The sequence below is a fragment of the Scyliorhinus torazame genome, chromosome 12 (assembly GCF_047496885.1).
Source record: "Scyliorhinus torazame isolate Kashiwa2021f chromosome 12, sScyTor2.1, whole genome shotgun sequence".
Taxonomy (NCBI): domain Eukaryota; kingdom Metazoa; phylum Chordata; class Chondrichthyes; order Carcharhiniformes; family Scyliorhinidae; genus Scyliorhinus; species Scyliorhinus torazame.
Genome location: NC_092718.1, coordinates 171,738,884 through 171,762,748, shown reverse-complemented (window position 1 = coordinate 171,762,748; position 23,865 = coordinate 171,738,884). Strand labels below are relative to the sequence as shown.

At 46.8% G+C, this 23,865-nt stretch overlaps 2 protein-coding genes across 6 annotated transcripts in view; one reads left to right on the top strand and one right to left on the bottom strand.

The window, feature by feature from the left end:
• LOC140386745 (fibrinogen-like protein 1-like protein) overlaps positions 1–3,191 on the bottom strand; it is a 241,160-nt gene extending 237,969 nt beyond the window's left edge. Inside the window, exon 1 of the mRNA XM_072469389.1 lies at positions 3,055–3,191. The gene's annotated coding sequence lies outside the window, so the exon portion shown is untranslated. The remainder of the gene's footprint in view (positions 1–3,054) is intronic.
• A 9-nt stretch (positions 3,192–3,200) lies between these two features.
• The window catches only part of LOC140386744 (caspase-1-like), a 56,427-nt gene continuing 35,762 nt past the window's right edge, over positions 3,201–23,865 (top strand). For 3 of the 5 annotated variants that reach the window (XR_011933664.1, XM_072469387.1, XM_072469383.1), the window contains exons 1-3: positions 3,201–3,342; positions 15,167–15,439; positions 17,630–17,677. Coding sequence is in view for 4 of the 5 variants with exons in the window: in XM_072469387.1 (XP_072325488.1) it covers positions 3,330–3,342; positions 15,167–15,439; positions 17,630–17,677 (334 nt within the window). In the remaining variant the exon portion in view is untranslated. The remainder of the gene's footprint in view (positions 3,343–15,166; positions 15,440–17,629; positions 17,678–23,865) is intronic. The other 2 variants (XM_072469384.1, XM_072469386.1) reach the window with 2 other exon arrangements.

Here is a 23,865-nt window from a genome sequence, read left to right as displayed (position 1 = left end):
CTATCTATCTTTGTCTTAAAGACACTCAATGATTTGACCTCCACAGCCTTCTGCACAATGAGTTCCACAGATTCACCACCCTCTGACTAAAGAAATTTCTCCTCAACTCAGTTTTAAAGAATTGTCCCTTCAGTTTGAGCGGTTTCAGGTTTTTCCTACTCATGTACATATCCTTTCCATGTCCACTCTATCTAAGGCCTCTTAATATCCTGTATGCTTCAATAAGATCCCCCCTCATCCTTCTAAACTCCAACGAGGACAGACACAGAATCCTCATATGACAAGCTCTTCATTCCAGGAATCATTCTTATGAACCTCCTCTGGACCCTTTCCAATGCCAGAACATCTTTTCTTAGATACAGGGCCCAAAACTGCTCACAATACTTCAAATGGTGTCTGACCAGAGCCTTATACAGCCTCAGTAGTACATCCCTGCTCTTGTATTCTAGTCCTCTTAACATGAATGCAAATATTTCATTTGCCTTCCTAGATTCATGTTAAAAAAAGGTGTTTGCACGCTTACATGTCTGTATTGTGCTTAGAGAGCTCACAACATGAAAGATAAACAAGAGCACCAGAGAAAGAACAAGCTGGTGGTTAACAAAAAGGGGTACCTTTAAGGTAGGACGGCCTTTTGAGTTTAGTTTCAGCTGAATGTAGAGCAGTTGGAGCTTTGCATTGTGCAGGTAGCTTTCACAGCCATGCTAGAAATATGATGGAGTAATGGCAAGAAAGCTAATTCCAGATATTTGTGCAATCACTGAGATCATCTATTTTCACCTCTGTAACATGGCCCAACTTTGCCCATCTCAGCTCATCTGCTGCTGAAACCATCATCCATGCCGTCTTACCTCCAGATTCGACTATTCCAACACACCCCTGACATTCTATCTTTCTAAATGGGAAGTCATCCAAAATTCTGCTGCCATGTCTTAACTCACAAGCAGTTCTGTACCCCTGCCACCTATGTGCTCGCCAACATACACTGGCTCCCAGTCAAGCAAATTAAATTTTACATTTCTCACCTTTGTTTTCAAGTTCCTCCATGACCTTGCCTCTCCCTTTCTCTCTAATCTCCTTCAGCCTCACAACCTTGCGAGGTATGTGTGCTCCTCTAATTCTGGTCTCTAATACATTCACAATCATAATTGCCACACCATGGCTGTGCCTTCAGTTGCCCAGACCCAAGTTCTGGAATTCCCTCTCTACCTCACTTCCTGCCTTTACGACACTCCATAAAAACTATTTCTTTGACCAAGGTCATCTAACCCTAATGTCTCCTTACGTAATTCACTGTCATACTTCGTGTTATAATGTGCCTGCTAAGTGCCTTGGAATGCTGGCATATATGAAGGTGGGGGTTAAGGGGGGGGGCATCCAGAACAAAGCAAACCGCTTGATTGGCACCCCATCCACCACTTTCAACATTCACTCCCTCCACCACTGCTGCACAAGGTGCACTGCAGAAACTCACCAAGGCTCCTTCAAAAGCACCTTCCAAAGCCATGACCACTGTCATCTAGGACATGGACAGCAGACACAAGGGAACACCACCACATGAAAGTTCCCATCCAAGCCACCCACCGTCCTGACTTGGAAATACATCACTGTTCCTTCACTGTCACTGGGTCAGAATCCTGGATCTCCCTCACTAACAGCACTGTGGGTGTATCTACATCACATGGACTGCAGTGGTTCAAGAGGCAGCTCACCACAACCTTCTCAAGGGTGATTAGGGATGGGCAATAAACGCTGGCCGAGCCAGTGACTCCCACATCCCAAGAATGAATAAAGTACACAACTATCTTCTTTTGTGTGAGGTATGACTCCAGCCAGTAAAGAGTTTCCCCCCTTTTCTCATTTTGTTTTGTTCGGGCTCCTTGATGCCACACTCCATAAAATGCTGCTCTGGTGTCAAGGGCAGTCACTCTCATCTCAACCGTGGAATTCAGCTCTTTTGCCCATGTTTGGACCAAGGCTGTAATGAGGTCAGGGGCTGAGTGGCCCTGATGGAACCCAAACTGTGCATAAGTGAGCAGATTATTGCAGAGTAAGTGCTGCTTGATTGCACTGTCGACAATTCCTTCTATCATTAATGATCGAGAGTAGATTGATGGGGTGCTAATTGGTTGGGTCAAATTTGTCCTGAATTTTATGGACAGGAAACATCTGGTCAATTTTCTTCATTGCTGGGTAGGCCAGTGTTGTAGCAGTATTAGAACAGCTTGGTTAGTGGCATGACTGGTTCTGAAGCACAACTCCTCGGTATTATTGCTGGAATGTTGTCAGGGCCCACATAGCCTTTGCAGTACTCAGTGCCTTCCGCCATTGCCAATTAAAGGACAACAAATGGACCACTTTCCACCTCCATCACCATAATATGGTGGGCGGTAAAAGGCAGAAGGGAAGTGGTCAGCAGCCTGCTACTTTCCCAACTCAGGGTAAATGTGGGGGCAAAGAAAGAGTACCTCTGCTGGGGCGAGGGATGTTCACTGTGCCCATCGGTGACCCTAGGACACCCTCTCACCGCCCACCCCCTTTGTGCCTCCCGGGTCTCTTGAACCACCAAATGGACTAGCAATACGGCCCTCCTCACTCCTAAAATCCACTCCTTAGGAATTACAATCATTGACATGAATTGGAAATACTAACAGTTCCAAAACTGAGCCTTGGGGTTCCTCACTCATTCTCACCTCCATTATGGCATTCTCGAAGAGGTACCCTTCTGTTTCTATCCCTACTCTATTCCCAAATGTAATGGCTCATAGCCTCGATCTATGTGCAGCTTTTAGCAGTTCGGATCACCGCTCCCAGGGTTTCAGTTCCTTCGATCTGCCTCCTCTCTCGATTGAACTCACTTGTTGAAAAGTGAAATGCTTGTGTTGTATTTTTGTGCAAGGAGACTCGGAAGATTTCCACTTTAAAAAGGACAACGTTGAAGGATTCAACGGGGGGTAGAGTAAAGCTCATCGTTGTACATAGAAATGGAAACTTTCGGGTGACTAAAAGGACAACCAGGTTCAAGTGGGGAATCAGGGCAGCTCGGTGGATTACCTCAGTGATGTCCGCTCCATCCCCCCTCCCGCTCGGCAGCGAGCCGCCAGGGGACAGGCAGAGCTGCCCGAACAACAACCACGTCCAGGCAGCTAGCTGGCCTCCCCGCGCGAGGAACCGTGTCCAAAATACTGCCAGGAACTGGCGCGCTCGAAATCCGAACTTCCTGGTCCAATCAGAGCAAAACCGAAAGCTCGTTTCACCGGAAAAGACGGGAACAGAACACCATCAGATCCTCTCTCTTTTTCATTGTCACAGGGGATTGAGAAAGGAGGATGGAGGCAGCAGGTAAATAAATGTCTGTAACTGTGTGGACTGTACTGTGGACAGGTGGGAAATCCGTGTGTGTCCCCTGCGAAGGAATCGCGCTCTTTCCCGCATTTGGTTCTGCTGATTCTCAGCTCCCGCTTCTTTAACTGGGTGTTGTTAACACGAGCCCTGATTTCAGGGCCACTTGGCCATTGCCAGCCGTTCAACCCACTTACATTTGCCTCCCGGACGTCCTGTGGAATTTTGCAAGGAAATTTTTTTAAAACACAGATGCCGTCCTCCAGCTGGGTCTTGTGTGGACAGGACAAACCAGGGTCTGACTCCTTTACCACTCAGCCTGAACAATCAGCCCTCACTGAGACCAGACCAGCAGGGTCAAAACCACCAAGTGTAAACTAGCCTTAATTCAATGTCAATTGTGTGTAGAATGAGGAAGAAAGGTGGCATTCAAGATAGCTGGGGAGAAGTACACCCAAAAAAGCGTGTGGGGCCCTGACCGATGCAATGACAGGAGGTGAAAGGACAGAGGTGTAATGTCTGGGGTCAGCCATCTGTGTCTTAGAACAAAAACAACACAGCGCATGAACAGGCCCTTCAGCCCTCTAAGACTGTACCGGTCATGATAATAACCTTGACCAAAACCCTCAGCACTTCCTTGTGTGGTATCCCTCTATACCCATCCTATCCATATATTTGTCAAGATGCCTTTTGAATGCTGTTAATGTATCTGCTTCCACAACCTCCCCTGGCAACGCATTCTAGGCACTCACCACCCTCGGTGCAAAAATCCTGCCTCGCACATCTCCTCTAAACTTTGCCCCACGGACCTTAAGCCGATGCCCCCTGGTGATCGACCACTCCACCTTGGGAAAGAGTGCCTGCCCATCCACTCTATCCATGCCCCTCATAATCTTGTAGACCTCTATCAGGTCACTCCTCAACCTCCGTCGTTCTAACAAAAACGTTTGCGTCTATTCGGAGTCTATTCGGCCTCTCCGCGTAGCTGACACTCTCCAGATCAGGCAACATCCTGTTAAACCTCCACTGCACCCTCGCCAAAGCCTCCACATCTTTCTGGTACTGTGGCGACCAGAATTCTGCGCAATATTCCAAGTGCAGCCTTACCAAGGTTCTATACAACTGCAGCATGACTTCCTAGTTTTTATACTTGATGCCCCGTCCTATGAAGGCAAGCGTTCCGCATGCTTTCTTGACTACCTTGTACCCTTGTGTTGCCGCCTTCAAAGATCTGTGGACCTGCACTTCCAGATAAGAACTAGGAGCAGGAGTAGGCCATCTGGCCCTTCGAGCCTGCTCTGCCATTCATTGAGATTATGGCTGATCTTTTGTGGACACAGCTCCACTTCCTGCTCGAACACCATAACCCTTTATTCCTTTATTCTTCAAAAAACTATCTATCTTTATCTTGAAAACATTTAATGAAGGATTTGGATTGGATTGGATTGGATTTGTTTATTGTCATGTGTACCGAGGTACAGTGAAAAGTATTTTTCTGCGAGCAGCTCAACAGATCATTAAGTACATGAGAAGAAAAGGGAATAAAAGAAAATACATAATAGGGCAACACAACATATACAATGTAACTACATAAGCACTGGCATCGGATGAAGCATACAGGGTGTAGTGTTAATGAAATCAGTCCAGAAGAGGGTCATTTAGGAGTCTGGTGACAGTGGGGAAGAAGTTGTTTTTGAGTCTGTTTGTGCGTGTTCTCAGACTTCTGTAATTCCTGCCCGATGGAAGAAGTTGGAAGAGTGAGTAAGCCGGGTGGGAGGGATCTTTGATTCTACTGCCCGCTTTCCCCAGGCAGCGGGAGGTGTAGATGGAGTCAATGGATGGGAAGCAGGTTTGTGTGATGGACTGGGCAGTGTTCACGACTCTCTGAAGTTTCTTGCGGTCCTCAACTCAGTGAAGGAGCCTCAACTGCTTCACTGGGCAGGGAATTCAACAGAATTGGGTGAAAAAGTTCTCCTAACTTCAGTTCTAAATCTACTTCCCCTTATTTTGAGGCTATGCCCCCTAGTTCTGCTTTCACCCGCCAATGGAAACAACCTCCCCGCATCTATCCTATCTATTCCCGTCATAATTTTATATGATTCTGCAAGATGCCCCTGCATCCTACTAAATTCCAACGAGTACAATCCCAGTCTACTCAAAACCTCTCCTCGTAATTCAACCCCCTCAACTCTGGGATTAACCCAGTGAATCTCCTCTGCACACCCACCAGTGCAAGTACATCCTTTCTCAGGTAAGGAGACCAAAACTAAACACAATACTCCAGGTTTGGCCTCACTAACACCTTATACAGTTGCAGCATAACCTCCCTAGTCTTAAACTCCATCCCTCTAGCAATGAAGGACAAAAGAAGGACATTTGCCTTCTTAATCTCCTGGTGCACCTGTAAACCAATGTTTTGCGACTCATGCACTAGGACACTCAGGTCCCTCTGCACAGCTGCATGTTTTAATATTTTAGCATTTAAATAATAGTCCCTTTTGCTGTTATTCCTACTAAAATGGATAATCTCACATTTGTCAACATTGTATTCCATCTGCCAGACCCTAGCCCATTCACTTAAATTATCCTAATTCCTTTTGCTTTACCACTCATCTTAGTGTCATCTGCAAACTTGGATGCATTGTACTTGGTCCCCAACTCCAAATCATCAAGATCCCTCTAACTTTCTATATTCCTAAGAGCTTTGCCATTTACGGTATATTTCCCCTCTGTTAGACCTCCCAAAATGCATTATTTCACATTTGCCTGGATTGAACTCCATCTACCATTTCTCTGTCCAAGTCTCCAACCTACCTATGTCCTGCTGTATTAATTCCTGTTTCTTTAGAGTGTCATGTGAGAGTACATTTAAGAAATGGGTGTTTAAGAAATGTACCTTTAAGAAATGGGTGTTTATCAGTGATGTCAGAATGTGGGTGGAGCTGGGCTCTCTCTCAGCTTTTTACTTTCGTTTAAGGCTGTTTGCTCCAGGGTGTGTTTTAGTTTTGTCTTCAGTGTTGGAGCTGAAGCCAGACAAAGCAGGTGTACTGTTGATCTCTCTGCCATGAAGAGACTACCTCTTAATCATTTGGTGAATTCGGAATTATAAATGTTTTCATTAGTGAATGTAAACCTGATGTGCTTCTGTTAAAAGGTGTTTCTTTTGTCTTCTGGATGTTGTTTGGGAAGTTATTAAGGATTACCTAGTGTTGTATTCTTTGGGGGTTGTATTTGAATTGATGGTTGCTAAGATGTTCACTGTATGTTTTAAAAAGGTTAACTTGAGTTCACAGAATAAACATTGTTTGCTTTAAAAAATATGTTTCCATTTCTGCTGTACCACACCTGTCGAGTGGGCCATGTGCTCCCCATACCACAATCTATTAAAAGTTGTGGGTCAGGTGAACTCCATGATACACTTTGGGGTTCTCTAAACCCTGGCCCATAACAAATTGGGGGCTCGAGGGAGATAAAAGTCTATCTATTGGATTGGCTTAGTGAACTTAAAGACAGTGAGGGGTGAGCATATTGTGGTTGCTTATCAGGTGTGGTATTCTAGTTTAAGTAGAGAGTGTGTTGTGGACAATGGCACTTTCAGAGGCTCTGAAGTTTTTGGGGGTGGAGATGGTCAGTCGCAGTACCTTACAGACAGAGACTTAAAAGCAGACTGTTAGATTTGGCAAAAACATTGCAGTTAACATTACCTGACAAAATGGGGAAAAATGAGGTAATTATGACGGTGGCTAAGCATTTAAAGTTGCCTGAGATACAGTTTGACTCATTGGAAATGGCAAAAATTCAGTTACTAATTAAACAAATGGAACATGAGAGAGAATTAAAGCAGCTTGAATACGAAAGAGAGAGAGAGAGGAAAGGGAAAGAGAGAGAGGAAAGTAAAACAGAAAGAACAGCCCTAGCAGAACAAAAAGAAAGAGAAAGGGAGATACAAATCAGGGAAAAAGTTAAAGAGAGAGAGTTTGAACTTCAGAAAATGGCCATGAAACATAACAGTCAGTTAAAATTGGCAGACATAAAGGGAAACGTACTGTTGGTTGATAGTGATGAGGATAGTGAGAAAGAGCGTCATTGTCCAAGGCTTGGTGGGAATCTATTTAAATATGTCCAAGCATTGCCAAGGTTTGACAAGAAGGAGGTAGAAGCCTTTTTCATTTCATTTGAGAAGGTTGCTAAACAAATGAAATGGCCACAGGACATGTGGGTATTACTGATTCAAACAAAGCTGGTAGGTAGGGCTAGTGAAGTGTTTGCATCACTACCGGAGGAGGTATCTGGGACGTATGAGGAAGTGAAAAAATCCTGATCAAGAGGTGATTGATAAGAAGGTGCCAGATCTCGTTAAAGAATTTACTTGTGTGGGTAAAGTTACTCACGTGTATCAGGAGGAGCAGGTAAAGAAGTCACAATTTTAAGAGATACAGGAGCTGGTCAATCTTTAATGGTAAGAGATGAGAAGTTATGTAGTTTGGGAAGAATGTTGCCAGAAAAGATGGTAAATGTGGAATTCAGAGTGAGCGGAGTAGTGTTCCATTATATAAGGTAAGTTTGGAAAGTCCAGTAAAGAGTGGTGAAGTGGTACTAGGAGTCAAAGAGGAACTATCTTGTACAGGAATACAGTTTATCTTGGGTAATGATATAGTTGGATCTCAGGTGGGGGTGATGCCTACTGTGATTGATAAGCCAGTGGAAAGTCAGACAACTGAAGTGCTGAAGGACGAATATCCTGGGATTTTTCCGGATTGCGTAGTAACAAGGTCGCAAAGTCACAGGTTAAGACAAGAGGAGATATCAAAGAGTGAAGATGAAGTTGAAGTGCAATTATCAGAAATGATTTTTGATCAGATGGTTGAAAGAGAACAAGAACAGGTGGAGGATGAGGCAGACATTTTTAGTTCAGAAAAATTGGCGGAGTTACAACAGAAAGATGTAGAAATAAAACGATGTGTCAGAAAGCATACATTGAAGAGGAATCTGAGTGTATACCAGAGTGTTATTACCGTAAAAGTGATGTCTTGCTGAGATAGTGGAGACCTTTACATATGCAGGCGGATGAAAAGTGGGCAGACGTTCATCAAGTAGTATTGCCAATAGGGTATAGAAAGGAGGTGTTGCGAGTTGCACATGAGGTACATTAGGGGCTGTTTAGCACAGGGCTAAATCGCTGGCTTTGAAAGCAGACCAAGGCAGGCCAGCAGCACGGTTCAGTTCCCGTACCAGCCTCCCCGAACAGGTGCTGGAATGTGGTGACTAGGGGCTTTTCACAGTAACTTCATTTGAAGCCTACTTGTGACAATAAGCGATTTTCATTTCATTTCATTTCATTTCATTGAGGAACCAGTCGGTGGTTATTTGGGAATAAGGAAACCGCAAGCTAAAATACAAAAACATTTTTATTGGCCTGGACTACATATAGATGTAGTTAAATTTTGTCAGTCATGTCACACATGTCAAGTGATAGGGAAACCTCAAGCAGTGATAAAACCAGCGCCCTTAATACCCATTGCAGCATTTGAGGAACCTTTTACACGGGTCCTAATTGATTGCGTAGGACCGCTTCCTAAAACGAAAAGTGGGAATCAATATCTTTTGACGATAATGGATGTGTCTACTAGGTTTCCAGAGGCCATTTCGGTACATAATATTACAGCTAAGAAGATTGTGGAGGAGTTACTTAAATTCTTTACTCGATATGGACTACCCACAGAAATACAATCGAATCAAGGATCAAATTTTACCTCGAGGTTATTCAAAGAAGTTATGGATAGCTTAGGAATAAAACAATTTAAATCAACTGCGTACCATCCAGAATCGCAGGGAGCGTTAGAAAGGTGGCATCAGACATTAAAGACAATGTTGAGAGCTTATTGTCAAGATTACCCAGAGGATTGGGATAAAGGAATTCCATTTGTAGTGTTTGTAATTAGGGATGCACCTAATGAGTCAACCAAATTTAGTCCTTTTGAACTAATTTTTGGTCATGAGGTAAGAGGACCACTTAAATTGATTAAGGAAAAATTGGTGAATGAGAAATCAGAACTTACATTATTGGATTACGTGTCAAATTTTAGGGAACGATTAAACAGAGCAGGTGAATTGGCTAGACAACATTTAAAAGTTGCACAAAATGTGATGAAACGGGTAGCGGAGAAGAAATCCAAAGTTCCCCCTGGAAAGTAGGGAGGTAGAGGTAGTTGTGGCAATGGGTGCCGAGAAGGCTTTCGACCGGGTTGAGTGGGACTATTTATGGGAGGTGCTGGGAAGATTTGGGTTCGGGGATGGCTTTATCGACTGGGTCGGGCTGTTGTACCAGGGATGACGTCTGACTATTTTAGACTGTACCGAGGGACAAGGCAGGGATGCCCCCTCTCCCCACTGCTGTTTGCGTTAGCAATAGAGCCGCTGGCAATTCCCCTGAGAGCTTCTAGGTGTTGAAAGGGGCTGGTACGGGGGAGGGGGTGGGTGGAACACAGAGTATTGTTGTACGCCGACGTCCTGCTCTTATACATCACGGATCCAGTGGCTGGGATGGATGAAATCATGGGAATCCTGAGGGAATTCGGCCGGTTCTCGGGGTATAAACTGAACATGGCAAAAAGTGAGTTGTTTGTAGTTCAGGAGGATTGGCTGAGGGGGCTGCCGTTTAGGTTAGATGGGGACAGTTTTAGAAAGTTAGGGATACAGGTGGCGCGGGACTGGGGCCGGTTGCCCAAGTTGAACTTATCTCGGTTGGTGGAGCAAATGAGGGTCGAGTTCCGGAGGTGGGATGTGCTCCCACTGACAATAGCGGGGAGAGTGCAGACGGTTAAAATGACGATCCTCCCGAGATTCCTGTTCGTATTCCAGTGTCTCCCCATTTTCATTCCACGGTCCTTTTTTAAGAAGATCAATAAAATGATTGTGGGATTTGTGTGGGTGGGAAAGTCCCCGCGGGTGAGGAGGTTGATGCTCGAGAGGAACCGAGGGGAAGGGGGGCTGGTGCTGCCAAACTTTAGTAATTACTACTGGGCGGCCAACATCGCTATGATAAGGAAGTGGATGGTGGGTGCGGGGTCGGTTTGGGGGCAGATGGAGGCCGCTTCGTGCAGGGACACCAGTTTGGCAGCCCTGGTTATGGTGCCCCTGCCGCTCCCGCCGGCACGGTACTCCACCAGCCCTATAGTGGTGGCGACGTTGCGGATCTGGGGCCAATGGAGAAGGCATGTGGGGGAAGTGGGAGCATCAGTTTGGTCCCCAATTTGTGACAATCACCGGTTTGCCCCGGTGAATATGGACGGTGGGTTCTGAACATGGCGGTGGGCTGGGATTGAGAGGATGGGGGATCTGTTCTTGGAAGGGAGCTTCCCGAGCATGAGGGCGCTAGAGGAGAAATTTGGGCTGGCGAGAGGGAATGATTTCAGGTACTTTCGGGACTTTCTATGCAGACAGATTTCATCCTTCCCACGCCTGCCACTTAGAGGGATCCAGGACAGGGTAGTGTCCAGTGGATGGGTGGGGGAGGGGAGGGTCTCAGATATCTACAAAGAACTTATGGGGGCAGAGGAGTCGCAGACCGAGGAGCTGAAGCTTAAGTGGGAAGAGGAGTTCGGAGGTGAGATAGAAGAGGGCTAATGGGTGGAGGCGTTGAGCAGGGTTAACGTGACTGCAACATGTGCTAGGCTCAGCCTGGTTCAATTCAAGGTCGTCCACCGGGCCCACATGACAGTGGTCCGGATAAGTAAATTCTTTGGACTGGAGGACAGGTGCGCCAGATGTTCGGGAGGACCAGCGATCCATGTCCACATGTTCTGGGCATGTTCAAATCTCAGAGGGTACTGGCAGGGATTCGCGGACGTTATGCCCCGGGTACTGAAAACAAGGGTGGTGATGAGTCCTGAGGTGGCAATTCTTGGGGTGTCGGAGGACCCGGGAGTCCAGAGGGAGAGAGAGGCTGACGTTTTGGCCTTTGCTTCCCTGATAGCCCGGTGACGAATTCTGCTGGCATAGAGGGACTCAAAGCCCCCGAAGTCGGAGGCCTGGCTATTGGATTTGGCGAGCTTTCTCGGTCTAGAGAAAATTAAGTTCGCTCTGAGAGGGTCACTGTCAGGGTTCGCCCGGAGGTGGCAACCATTTATCGACTTCTTCGCGGTAAATTAATCGTCAGCAGGGGGGGGGGGGGCGGGGGGGGGGTTAGGGCAACGTAGATTAGGGGGGTAGTTAGGCGGGTCCTTGCAGGAGGGGAGCTGTTTTTTGCACTATGTTGATTGTTCTTTGCACACTGTTTTGTATTGTTGTTGTTTACTATGCCAAAATGCCTCAATAAAATTGTTTATCAAAAAAAAAAGAAATCCAAAGTTCATAGTTTTGCCAGTGGTGATAAAGTTTTAGTGTTGTTACCGGTGTTAGGTGAACCTTTAAAAGCTAGGTTTTGTGGACCTTATCAGATTGAAAGGAAATTAAGTGAGGTGAATTATGTGGTGAAAACGCCGGATAGAAGAAAAACTCACCGAGTGTGTCATGTGAATATGCATAAAAGGTACTTTGAAAGGGAAGGAGAGAAAAAGGAGGAGGTTTTAATGATTCTAATTCAAAGTGACAAACCAAATCCAGATGACTTGGAATTTGACATACCTCAACTTAAATTGGAAAACGAGGATGTTCTTAAAAATTGGGATAAATTGTTGAGTTATCTGCCAGAGGAAAAACAAACTGACCTGAAAGTGTTATTGATATCATGTGGGCAAGTTTGTAGAGATAAATTGGGAAGTACTAAAATGGCTACACATGATGTAGATGTGGGAAATGCTGTTCCAATCAAACAACACCCATATAGACTTAACCCTTTAAAATTGGCACAGGTTAACAAAGAGATTGAGAGTATGCTTAAAAATGGCATACTTGAACTGGGTTGCAGCCAATGGAGCTCACCCATAGTGATGGTACCTAAATCAGACGGTACCCAATGGTTGTGTGTGGACAATAGAAAGGTTATTACAAGAACGGACTCTTATCCTATCCCACGTTGGAGGATTGCATTGAGAAAGTGGGACAATCAGCTTTTATTTCTAAACTGGATATACTTAAAGGGTACTGGCAGGTACCTTTATCCGAAAGGGCGAAGGAGATTTCAGCTTTTGTGACTCCAGATGGTATATACCAATTCAAAGTTATGCCATTTGGCATAAAAAATGCACCAGCCACATTTCAACGGTTAACTAACAAAGTTGTTTCAGGATTACCCAATTGTGCGGTATACATCGACGATCTGGTAATTTTCAGCCAGACATGGACAGAACATTTAAAACATCTGATGGAGTTATTCGATCGACTTCAGGAGGCGGGTTTGGTGATAAACCTAGCCAAAAGTGAATTTGAAAAAGCCCAAGTCACTTTCCTTGGCCATACAATCGGACAGGGTCGAATGGTCACACGGGATGTGAAACCAACAGTTATTGAGGAGTTTCCGATACCCTCAAGATGAAGGGAAATAATGCAATTTCTTGGCATGAGTGGATTAGATCGAACATTTGTGCAAATGTTTTGTGGCGTGATTGCTCCACTGATGGACTTACTGAAGAAACGTCGCAACTTTCAATGGACAGCGGAGTTTCAACAGGCATTTAACTGCCTGAAAGCTGTGATAACCAATGCTCATGTGTTGGAGAATTACAAGGGACTCTGTGATCGGATTGAACTAAAGTATCTGACTTTAAAGAAATGCCGAGGCGTAGAGAAGTGGACAGATCGTGCAGAGACCTTCTTGTTCAAAGAGACTGTCAATCGAGAAAGATCCCAGTTGGAGGAAGAAGAAAAAAAATGGACTATATTATTATACCTGTTTGCGTGTGTTTTTTGAAACAAAATAGTATTTTTACTGTGTGCATTTGTTGAAGGATAGTGAAAAGGTGAAAAATGAAACCATCTTGAAGTTGATGGTTTATTTTTTTTTCTTGGGGGGAGGTGTCATGTGAGAGTACCTTTAAGAAATGGGTGTTTAAGAAATGTACCTTTAAGAAATGGATGTTTATCAGTGATGTCAGAGTGTGGGTGGAGCTGGGCTGTCTATTAGCTTTTTACTTTCGTTTTAGGCTGTTTGCTGCAGGGTGTGTTTTAGTTCCGTTTTCAGTGTTGGAGCTGAAGCCAGACAAAGCAGGTGTACTGTTGATCTCTCTACCATGAAAAGACTATCTCTTGATCATTTGGTGAATTCTTAATTATAAATGTTTTCATTAGTGAATGTAAAGCTGATATGCTTCTGTTAAAAGGTGTTTCTTTTGTCTTCTGGATGTTTGGGACGTTATTAAGGATTACTTAGTGTTGTATTCTTTGGGGGTTTTATTTGAATTGATGATTGCTAAGATGTTCACTGTATGTTTTAAAAAGGTTAATTTGAGTTCATGGAATAAACATTGTTTTGCTTTAAAAAATACTTTTCCATTCCTGCTGTACCACACCTGTAGAGTGGGCCGTGTGCTCCCCATACCACAATCTATTAAAAGTTGTGGGTCAGGTGAACTCCATGATACACTTTGGGGTTCTCTAAACCCTGGCCCATGACAAGAGGAATAGACTCCTGGAATCATATGGTGTTCTTTATGTTGCTTGTTTCAGGGTGGTTGGCGTAGTGTTCATGAAGACCACAGTATAGCTTTTAGTTGTGATTTTATTTACACTACTAAAACTGGGATTCGACACTTAGTCCTTAAGAATACAGAATTGTGAGGTTTTGTTACTTGTCTTTTATTATTATTATTATTATTATTGTTAAAAAGTAAAAAAAATTCTGTTTTGTTATTGTTATCGTTTCGCTTGTTTTGTAAGCGGAAAAATGTTGCTCAGGGAAAAAAAATTTCAATAAAATATATATTTTTTAAAAAGAATACAGAATTGATCAATAACATCTAACTACACTCATCTACTGCTAATCTCACTACTGGTATAAACTATAATCTAACCTTACTCACACTATCTGCACTTATGACCTTCACTCGCGATCTCCTGCATACGCTCCTCCCCTAAGGTCTAGCATCACTGCCTTATAGAGTTGTATCTACAGCTCCCTCTAGTTGCCACTCTCAACACTACATTAACACTTGTATTGCTGATAGTTATGTTAATACCATAAGGGAGGGGAAGTGCATTTGAGGGGGGGATGTGGAGTGAGGCCCTACAGAGGGTAAACTCTACGTCCTCATGTGCGAGACTGAGCCTGATTCAGTTTCAAATAGTGCAGAGATACATGACTGAAACACACATGAGTGGGTTATTTTCAGAGGTGGAGGACAAATGCGAGGATTTAGGAGGTGAATCGCTTTGATCCTGCCCTGTAATAGAGAGGTTTGGGGCTACTTTTTCAAGATATTATGTCAGAGATTTTGGGGGTAATGGTTGCGCTGTGCCTGTGGGTGGTGATCTTTGGGGCATCGGACAAACTGGAGCTGCAGGAGGGGAAAAGGGCTGATGTGTTGGCCTTTGCCTCCCTGACAGCCCATTCTGCTAGAGTGGCGGGTAGCAGAGCCACCTAGGGCGACCGGGGGAGGGGGTTGGATAGGAAGGAGGGTTGCAGAAAAGAGGGACATATGGGATAGGTTGGTGGGGTGTTTGTTTATTATAATTATGTATAAAGTTGAGGGATTGTTGTGTACATTGTAAAATGGAAAATGTCTTGAATAAATGTTTTTTTTAAATACTCTGTTCATTAATCCAATATGGTAAGCAAGAGTTTTGTAACATTCCAGCAATGACACTGTAAACCTGTATCCATCCCACCTGTATTGAAGTCATCTACAAGCAGAAAAAAGCTTAAAAAAATATATTGTCTTTTTTTCAGACCAGAAAGTGAAGCGCCTGAGAACAGAATTACTGAATGGACTCAGCAGCGGTGTCATTGCTGATCTGGTGGATGAAATGCAAGGGGCAGGTGTGATCAATACCTCTGAATGTGAAGAAATACTCCAAGCAAATGCTACAACCAAAAACAAAGCCAGAGGTCTCATAGACACTGTTTCCAGAAAGGGAGCAGCAGCCAGTGAAAAATTCATTGAGAGTCTAAATGGAGCAGACAAAGAGCTGTGCAGAAAATTGGACCTTAGTCTGGTAAAAAGTAGGTGACAGAAAAAATATAATGTATGTGGGAGCGTTGACTAAGTAACAGCTAAAACTTCAGTGTAGGAAGAGGTTGTTATCCTGTAATGTGGGAAGGTGCATTCAATCCACAGTGGGGCTGTCTGCTCACAATAATTGTCACCATACCAGGGGGCTGTGTGCTCACACTGTCGCCAAACCAGGGGGCTATGTGCTCACACTGTCCCCAAACCAGGGGGCTGTCTGCTCACCCTATCCCCAAACCAGGGGGCTGTGTGCTCACCCTATCCTCAACCCAGGGGGCTGTGTGCTCACCCTATCCCCAAACCAGGGGGCTGTGTGCTCAACCTGTCCCCAAACCAGGGGGCTGCCTGCTCACCCTATCCCCAAACCAGCGGGCTCTGTGCTCACCCTATCCCCAAACCAGGGAGCTGTGTGCTCAACCTATCCCCAAACCAGCGGGCTCTCTGCTCACCCTATCCCCAAACCAGGGGCTGTGTGCTCACCCTATCCCCAAACCAGGGGGCTGTGTGCTCACCCTATCCCCAAACCAGGGGGCTGTGTGCTCACCCTATCCCCAAACCAGGGGGCTGTGTGCTCACCCTATCCCCAAACCAGGGGGCTGTGTGCTCACACTATCCCCAAACCAGGGGGCTGTGTGCTCACCCTATCCCCAAACCAGGGGGCTGTGTGCTCACCCTATCCCCAAACCAGGGGGCTGTGTGCTCACCCTATCCCCAAACCAGGGGTCTGTGTGCTCACCCTATCCCCAAACCAGGGGGCTGTGTGCTCACCCTATCCCCAAACCAGCGGGCCGTGTGCTCACCCTATCCCCAAACCAGGGGACTGTGTGCTCACTCTATCCCAAACATCTCAGTATTTACAGCATTTTTTATTTCTATTTCAGCTTTCAGTCTTTTGTCAGACAATGCATAGATAGACCACATGCAACTACACAGGGAGAACATAGAGGTCATGCCTTTCTCAACAGGGGCATATGCAAAATATGGAAGGACATGAAGTCCTTCTTGTCATTTCTAAAAGGCAAACCACATGGTCCTTTCGTGAATTTTCTCACATCTGTGAGAAGTGTGACGTGATGCATTTCGTCCAAAGTGATTGCGAGAAGCAATTTTGACTTCATTCTAAAGAGTGTAGGAACAGAGTGATCAGGGGCTGAATGTGCATCAATCTTGATTGCAAGACATATTAAGAAAGTGGTTAGCAAAGCGTATGGGATCGTGGGCTTCACAGATAGAGCATTGAGATCAAAATCAGGGAAGTTACATGAACCTTCATAAAGCTCTGGTTAGGATCCAACTATACTTTTGTGGCCAGTTCTGGCCACCACACTTTGGGAAAGATGTGACGGTCCTTGAGAAGTTGCAGAGGCTATTTACCTGAATGGTTTCAGGAATTGGGAGGTTTTAGTTAGAAAGTTAGATTGGAACGGTTAGGGTTGTTCTCCTTGGAGGAAAGGAGAATGAGAGGAGATTTGAAGAGTTGTACAAGATTATGACAGGCTTAGATATCGTAGAGAAAGAAAATCCCTCTCCAATAGCTGATTGTACACGGACTAGGGGATACAGATTTAAGATTTTGGGTAAGAGATGCAGGGGAATGAGAGGAAGAATATTTTGACACAGTGAATGGTAATAACCCGAACCCGCTGCCCTTGAAGGTGATGCAATCAGAAGCACTCAACAATTCTAAAAGGAAATATGATGGGTATTTGAAGTAAATACATTTGCAGGGTTACAGGGTCTGAATGGAGCAGTGGGACTGGCTGGATTGTTCCTCGGGGAGCCAGCATGTACCTAATGGGCTCTTTCTGTACCATAAATGACTCTACAACTCTATTTGGAACCCAGAGGGAAAAATAAGCCTGGGTGCACAGGTTGATTACCATTCACAAAAAGAAAATGTGTACACCTCAGGCAAGCATGGGATCAAGATTGATTATAATTCCCATTGTTTGGATAGTTACTAACATTGACTGGCTTGGTTCACATTGGAAAAATGATTGTGGGATGGTTATATACTGACACACGCACATGGAACCTCAAAATGTTGGTAGAAATGCATGGGTCAGCTCCTTATCTGGGAAGTCCATTGTGTCTAAAAACAGCTAGGATGCTTTGTTCAATGCTTTTGTCTGCACTGCAGGTAGTATGTGCATTCTGTACTGATCGTATTTCTGTCCTTCTAGCAGATGCATCAGCCAATGTCCCAAAGCAAACTTCCATGACTTCAGCAGGTGCATTATCTTCTGTATTTTATTTGTGCCTTTATTGTTACATTATCTATGTATGTGTGTGTGTGTGTGTGGGGTGGGGGTCTAATGGCCAAGTGGTAATCTCACTGGGTGATTAATTTAGAGGCCCAAGTTAATGCTCCAGGGACATGGGTTCAAATCCCACCAGCAAGCAGAATTTAAATTCAATTAATTAATAAATGTGCAATGGAAAGATATTCTCAATAATGCTGACGATGAAATCTTCGTCGACTGTTGTAAAGCCCCATCTGATCCACTCGTGTCCTTTACGTCGCTTAGCTATCCCTGTTCTGTTTGAGTACTTCAGGTTGAAACAAAAACAGGATATGTTGCAAAAAGGTCAGAGAGTATCTGAAACTGAGTTACTGGCTGGAATTTAGTGGGTCCCCTCCACCGGCTGGAAGTTCAGGGAGACTGTGGCTTCTTCCTGTCTAAGGTACACCATCTCCCGACCAGTTACATGGCTGGCAAGTAGCTCTTCAGCCCCAGCAGTGCCACTGGGAGCGGTGGTTACAGCTGGTACTGCAGCAGACCCAGACTAGCCAAGATGGAGGAGGCCTTGCGGGGTGGGGGCCCAGCTAGGTGGGACCAGGAGCCCCCTCTTCTGACTCCCCCACCCACTTGTCCTCCAGCTCTGAGCCTGCAGGGAGGCCAGCAGGATATGGTTTCATGTGGCAAAGTGTTCACCCTCTGCTTGAAAAATGCCAGCTGTGGAGGGATGTTTGCTAATTTGTCCCTGGATGGTAAATCTAGTGATTACTTCAATCCTCCCCCACTCCAATCGTGGGACTGGTCTGATAGTTTAATGCCATTAGTTATTCCATTTTTTAAAAAAGTAGGAATCTGGATATTGTAACACCCATTGAGAACAACTAGTAAACTTGGAGAGAAACTGAGTGCAAATTAATCCGAGAAATGGAAATTTTAAAACTTGTAATATTATCACCCCAGATCTCATGAGTCGTATATAAGTCATCAATTGATTTAACTTGTATTTAATTCTTTTTACTGGACTTCTACCCACTGTATACAACTAACAAAGTACCAGAATAAATCTGCGCTGTCTGGATTCCGGTCTGATTTAAATAGGGAGCATCTGACCACTATGCATTCTGCAGCCGCTAGTCGGCAGCAGTCTGTCCTCAATCCTTATGCCTTTGATTATTCGGAGGCCAGAACATAATCAGCAAGCCACAACCTGTCCAGCTTGCGGTCACTCCCAGTCCTTGACTAATTCAACAGCCAATCACTTCCAGTCCTTGATCCTATCAGTAGCCAATCACTCCCAGTCCTTGACCCATCCAATAACCAATCGCTCCCAGTCCTTGACCCATCCAATAGCCAATCACTCCCAGACCTTCACCCATCCAATAGCCAATCACTCCCGTTCATTGACCTGTCCAGTAGCCAGTTACCCCCAGTCCTTGAGCCATCCAGTAACCAGTCACTCCCAGACCTTGAATGGGCAGCACGGTAGCATAGTGGTTAGCACAATTGCTTCACAGCTCCAGGGTCCCAGGTTCGATTCCCGGCTTGGGTCACTGCCTGTGCGGAGTCTGCACGTTCTCCCCGTGTCGGCGTGGGTTTCCTCAGGGTGCTCCGGTTTCCTCCCACAGTGTGCAGGATAGGTGCAGGATAGGTGGATTGGCCATGCTAAATTGCCCTTAGTGCCCAAAATTGCCCTTAGTGTAGGGTGGGGTTACTGGGTTATGGGGATACGGTGGAGGTGTGGGCTTGGGTAGAGTGCTCTTTCCAAGGGCTGGTGCAGACTCGATGGGCCGAAAGGCCTCCTTCTGCACTGTAAATTCTATGATTCAGCAACCAATCACTCCTAGTCCTTTACCCATTCAGTAGCCAGTCACTGCCAGTCCTTAACCCGCCCAGAAGCCAATTACTCCTAGATTTAACCCATCCAGTAGCCATTCATACCCAGACCTTGACCTATTCAGTAGCCAATCACTCCCAGTCCTCGATCCATCCAGTAGCGAGTCACTTCCATTCATTGACGTGTTCAGTAGTCAATCACTCCCATTCCTTGACATGTCCAGAGCCAGACACTCCTAGTCCTTGACCCATCAAGTAGCCAGTCACTCCATGTCCTTGACCCGTCAGTAGGTGGCTACTCCCAGTCTTTCATCCATCCAGTAGCCAGCCACTCCCAATCCTTGACCCATCCAGTAGCCAGCCACTCCCTGTCCTTGATACATCCAGTAGCCAGCCACTCCCACTCCTTGACCAATCAAGTAGCCAGCCACTCCCAGTCCTTGACCGATCCAGTAGCCAGCCACTCCCAGTCCTTGACCAATTCAACAGCCAATCACCTCCAGTCCTTGACCCTATCAGTAGCCAATCGCTCCCAGTCCTTGACCCATCAAATTGCCAATCTCTTCCAGTCCTTGATCCTATCAGTTGCCAGTCACTCCCAGTCCTTGACCCATCCAATAGCCAATCACTCCCAGACCTTCAACCATCCAGTAGCCAATCACTCCTGTTCATTGACCTGTCCAGTAGCCAGTCGCTCCCAGTCCTTGAGCCATTCAGTAGCCAATCACTCCCAGTCCTTGACCCATCCAGTAACCAGTCACTCCCAGACCTTGAATGATTTAACAACCAATCACTTCCAGACCTTGACCTATTCAGTAGCCAATCACTCTCAGTCCTCGATCGATCCAGTAGCGTGTCACTTCCATTCATTGACCTGTTCAGTAGTCAGTCACTCCCATTCCTTGATGTTCAGCGATTTTTTCCTTGATACCCATCCAGTATCCAGCCATTCCCAGCCCTTGACCCATCCAGTATCCAGCCACTCCCAGTCCTTGACCCATCCAGTAGCCAGCCACTCCCAGTCCTTGACCCATCCAGTAGCCAGCCACTCCCAGTCCTTGACCCATCCAGTAGCCAGCCACTCCCAGTCCTTGACCATCCACTAGCCAGCCACTCCCAGTCCTTGATTGATCCAGTACCCAGCCACTCCCAGTCCTTGACCGATCCAGTAGCCAGACACTCCCAGTCCTTGATGCATCCAGTATCCAGCCACTCCCAGTCCTTGATCGATTCAATAGCCAGCCACTCTCAGTCCTTGATCGATCCAGTAGCCAGCCACTCCCAGTCCTTGATCGATCCAGTAACCAATCACTCCCAGTCCTGGACCGATCTATTAGCCAGCCACTCCCAGTCCTTGACCCATCCATTAGCCAGCCACTCCGAGTCCTTGATGCATCCAGTAGCTGGTCACTCAAGTCCTTGAACTGTCCAGTAGCCAGTCACTCCCAGTCCTTGACCCATTCAGTAGCCAATCACTCACAGTCCTTGACTGATTCAGCAAACAATCACTCCCAGTCTTTAAAAAATATATATATTTATTCAAATTTTCAACAAACCCCCCCCCCCCCAACAAGAAAAGAGAATCAAAAACACAACAATCAGAAATTATACATTGGATTTCCCCCACATACAATAGCCCCCCATATAACATTTAAAAGCTCAAATAGGGAAAGCCCCCACCTTCACCCAAACGCCACCCCAAAAGAACCCCCCCCCCCCCCCCACCGCCCCTGGGCTGCTGCTGACCTCTTCCTAACACTCCGCGAGATAGTCTAGGAACGGTTACCACCGCCTGGAGAACCCTTGCACAGACCCTCGCAAGGCAAACTGTATCCTCTCCAGCTTAATGAACCCTGCCATGTCATTGATCCAAGCTTCCACACTAGGGGGCTTCGCATCTTTCCATAGTAGCAAAATCCTCCGCCGGGCAACCAGGGACGCAAAGGCCAGAATACCGGCCTCTTTCGCCTCCTGCACTCCCGGCTCGTCCGATACCCCAAATAATGCCAACCCCCAGCTCGACTTGACCCGGGCGTTTACCACCTTGGGCATAGTCCTTGCAAAACCCCTCCAAAACCCATCCAGCGCCGGGCACGACCAGAACATATGGACGTGATTTGCTGGGCTCCCCGAGCACCTCTCACATCTGTCCTCCACCCCAAAGAACCTACTCAACCTCGCCCCTGTATTATGCGCTCTGTGAGTAACTTTGAACTGTATTAGGCTGAGCCTGGCGCAGGAGGGGGAAGAATTAACCCCTCTCAGGGCATCAGCCCACAGACCCTCATCTATCACCTCCCCAAGCTCCTCCTCCCACTTGCCCTTTAACTCCTCCACCGAGGCCTCCTCCTCTTCTTTCAACTCCTGGTAAATCGCCAAAACCTTGCCTTCTCCAACCCATACACCCGAAATCACCCTGTCCTGAATCCCACGTGCCGGAAGCAGTGGGAATTCCCTCACCTGCTGCCTCACAAACGCCCTCACTTGCATGTACCCAAAGCGTTTCCCGGGGATAGCCCAAACTTCTCCTCCAGCGCCCCTAGGCTCGCAAACGTCCCATCGATGAACAGGTCCCCCATTCTTCTAATCCCTGCCCGATGCCAGCTCCGAAACCCCCCATCCATCCTTTCCGGGACGAACTGATGATTCTCCCGAATCGGTGACCAAACCGAGGCTCCCACCTCGCCCCTGTGTTGCCTCCACTGCCCCCAGATCTTCAGCGTCACCGCCACCACCGGACTCGTGGTGTACCTTGTTGGCGAGAGCGGTAACGATGCCGTCACCAGCGCCCTCATGCTCGTGCCCACACAGGACTCCATCTCCAACCTCTTCCACGCCGCACCCTCTCCCTCCATTACCCACTTACGGATCATCGCCACATTGGCAGCCCAATAATAGCCACACAAATTCGGCAGCGCCAGCCCCCCCCCCCCCCCCCGTCCCTGCTACGCTCCAGAAACACCCTCTTCACCCTCGGGGTCTTATTCGCCCACACAAATCCCATGATGCTCCTGCTTACCCGTTGAAAAAGGCCTTGGGGATCAAAATGGGATGGCAATGGAACACAAAGAGAAACCTCGGGAGGACCGTCATTTTGACTGACTTCACCCTACCCGCTAGTGAGATTGGCAGCATATCCCATCTTTTTAAATCCTCCTCTATCTGCTCCACCAACCGCGTCAAATTGAACTTGTGCAGGGCCCCCCAACTCCTAGCTACTTGGATCCCTAGATACCGAAAGCTCCTTTCCGCCCTCTTCAGCGGTAGCTTGTCTATCCCCCTTCCCTGGTCCCCTGAATGCACCACAAAGAGCTCACTCTTCCCTACGTTGAGTTTATACCCCGAAAAGTCCCCAAACTCCCTAAGGATCCGCATGACCTCCGCCATCCCCTCCACTGGATCCGTAACATACAACAACAGGTCATCGGTGTACAACGACACCCGGTGTTCCTCTCTCCCCCCCCGGATCAATCCCCTCCATTTCCTGGACTCCCTCAGTGCCATGGCCAGTGGCGCAATTGCCATTGCAAACAACAAGTCCCCCGGTACAGCCGAAAGTACTCCGACCTCCGCCTGTTCGTGGCCACACTTGCCACCGGGGCTCTATATAGCAGCCTGACCCAACTGATGAACCCCTCCCCGAACCCAAACCTCCGCAACACTTCCCAAAGATACTCCCACTCCACCCGATCAAAGGCCTTCCCCGCGTCCATTGCTGCCACTACCTCCACTTCCCCCTCCACTGAGGGCATCGTAATCACATTGAGGAGCCTCCGCACATTTGTATTTAGCTGCCTACCCTTCACAAATCCCGTCTGGTCCTCATGAATCACCCCGGGACACTGTCCTTAATTCTCGTAGCCAGCACCTTTGCCAGCAACTTAGTGTCAACATTGAGGAGCGAGATCGGTCTATACGACCCACATTGCAATGGATCCTTGTCCCGCTTCAAGATCAAAGAGATCAGCGCCCTGGACATTGTCGGGGGCAAGGTCCCCCACTCCCTCGCCTTATTAAAAGTCCTCACTAGCAACGGGCCCAGCAGGTCCACGTATTTCCTGTAAAATTCAACCGGGAACCCATCCGGCGCCGGGGCCTTCCCCGCCTGCATGCTCCCCAATCCTTTAACCAGCTCCTCCTGCCCAATCGGCACCCCCAAACCAGCCACCTCCTCCTCCTCCACCCTCGGGAACCTCAGCTGATCCAGGAATCGTCTCATCCCCTCCTCCCCCGCTGGGGGCTCAGACCTGTACAGATCCCCATAGAAGTCCCTAAATACCTTGTTTATTCTCACCGCACTCCGCACCGTATACCCCCCTCTATCCTTGACTCCACCAATCTCCCTC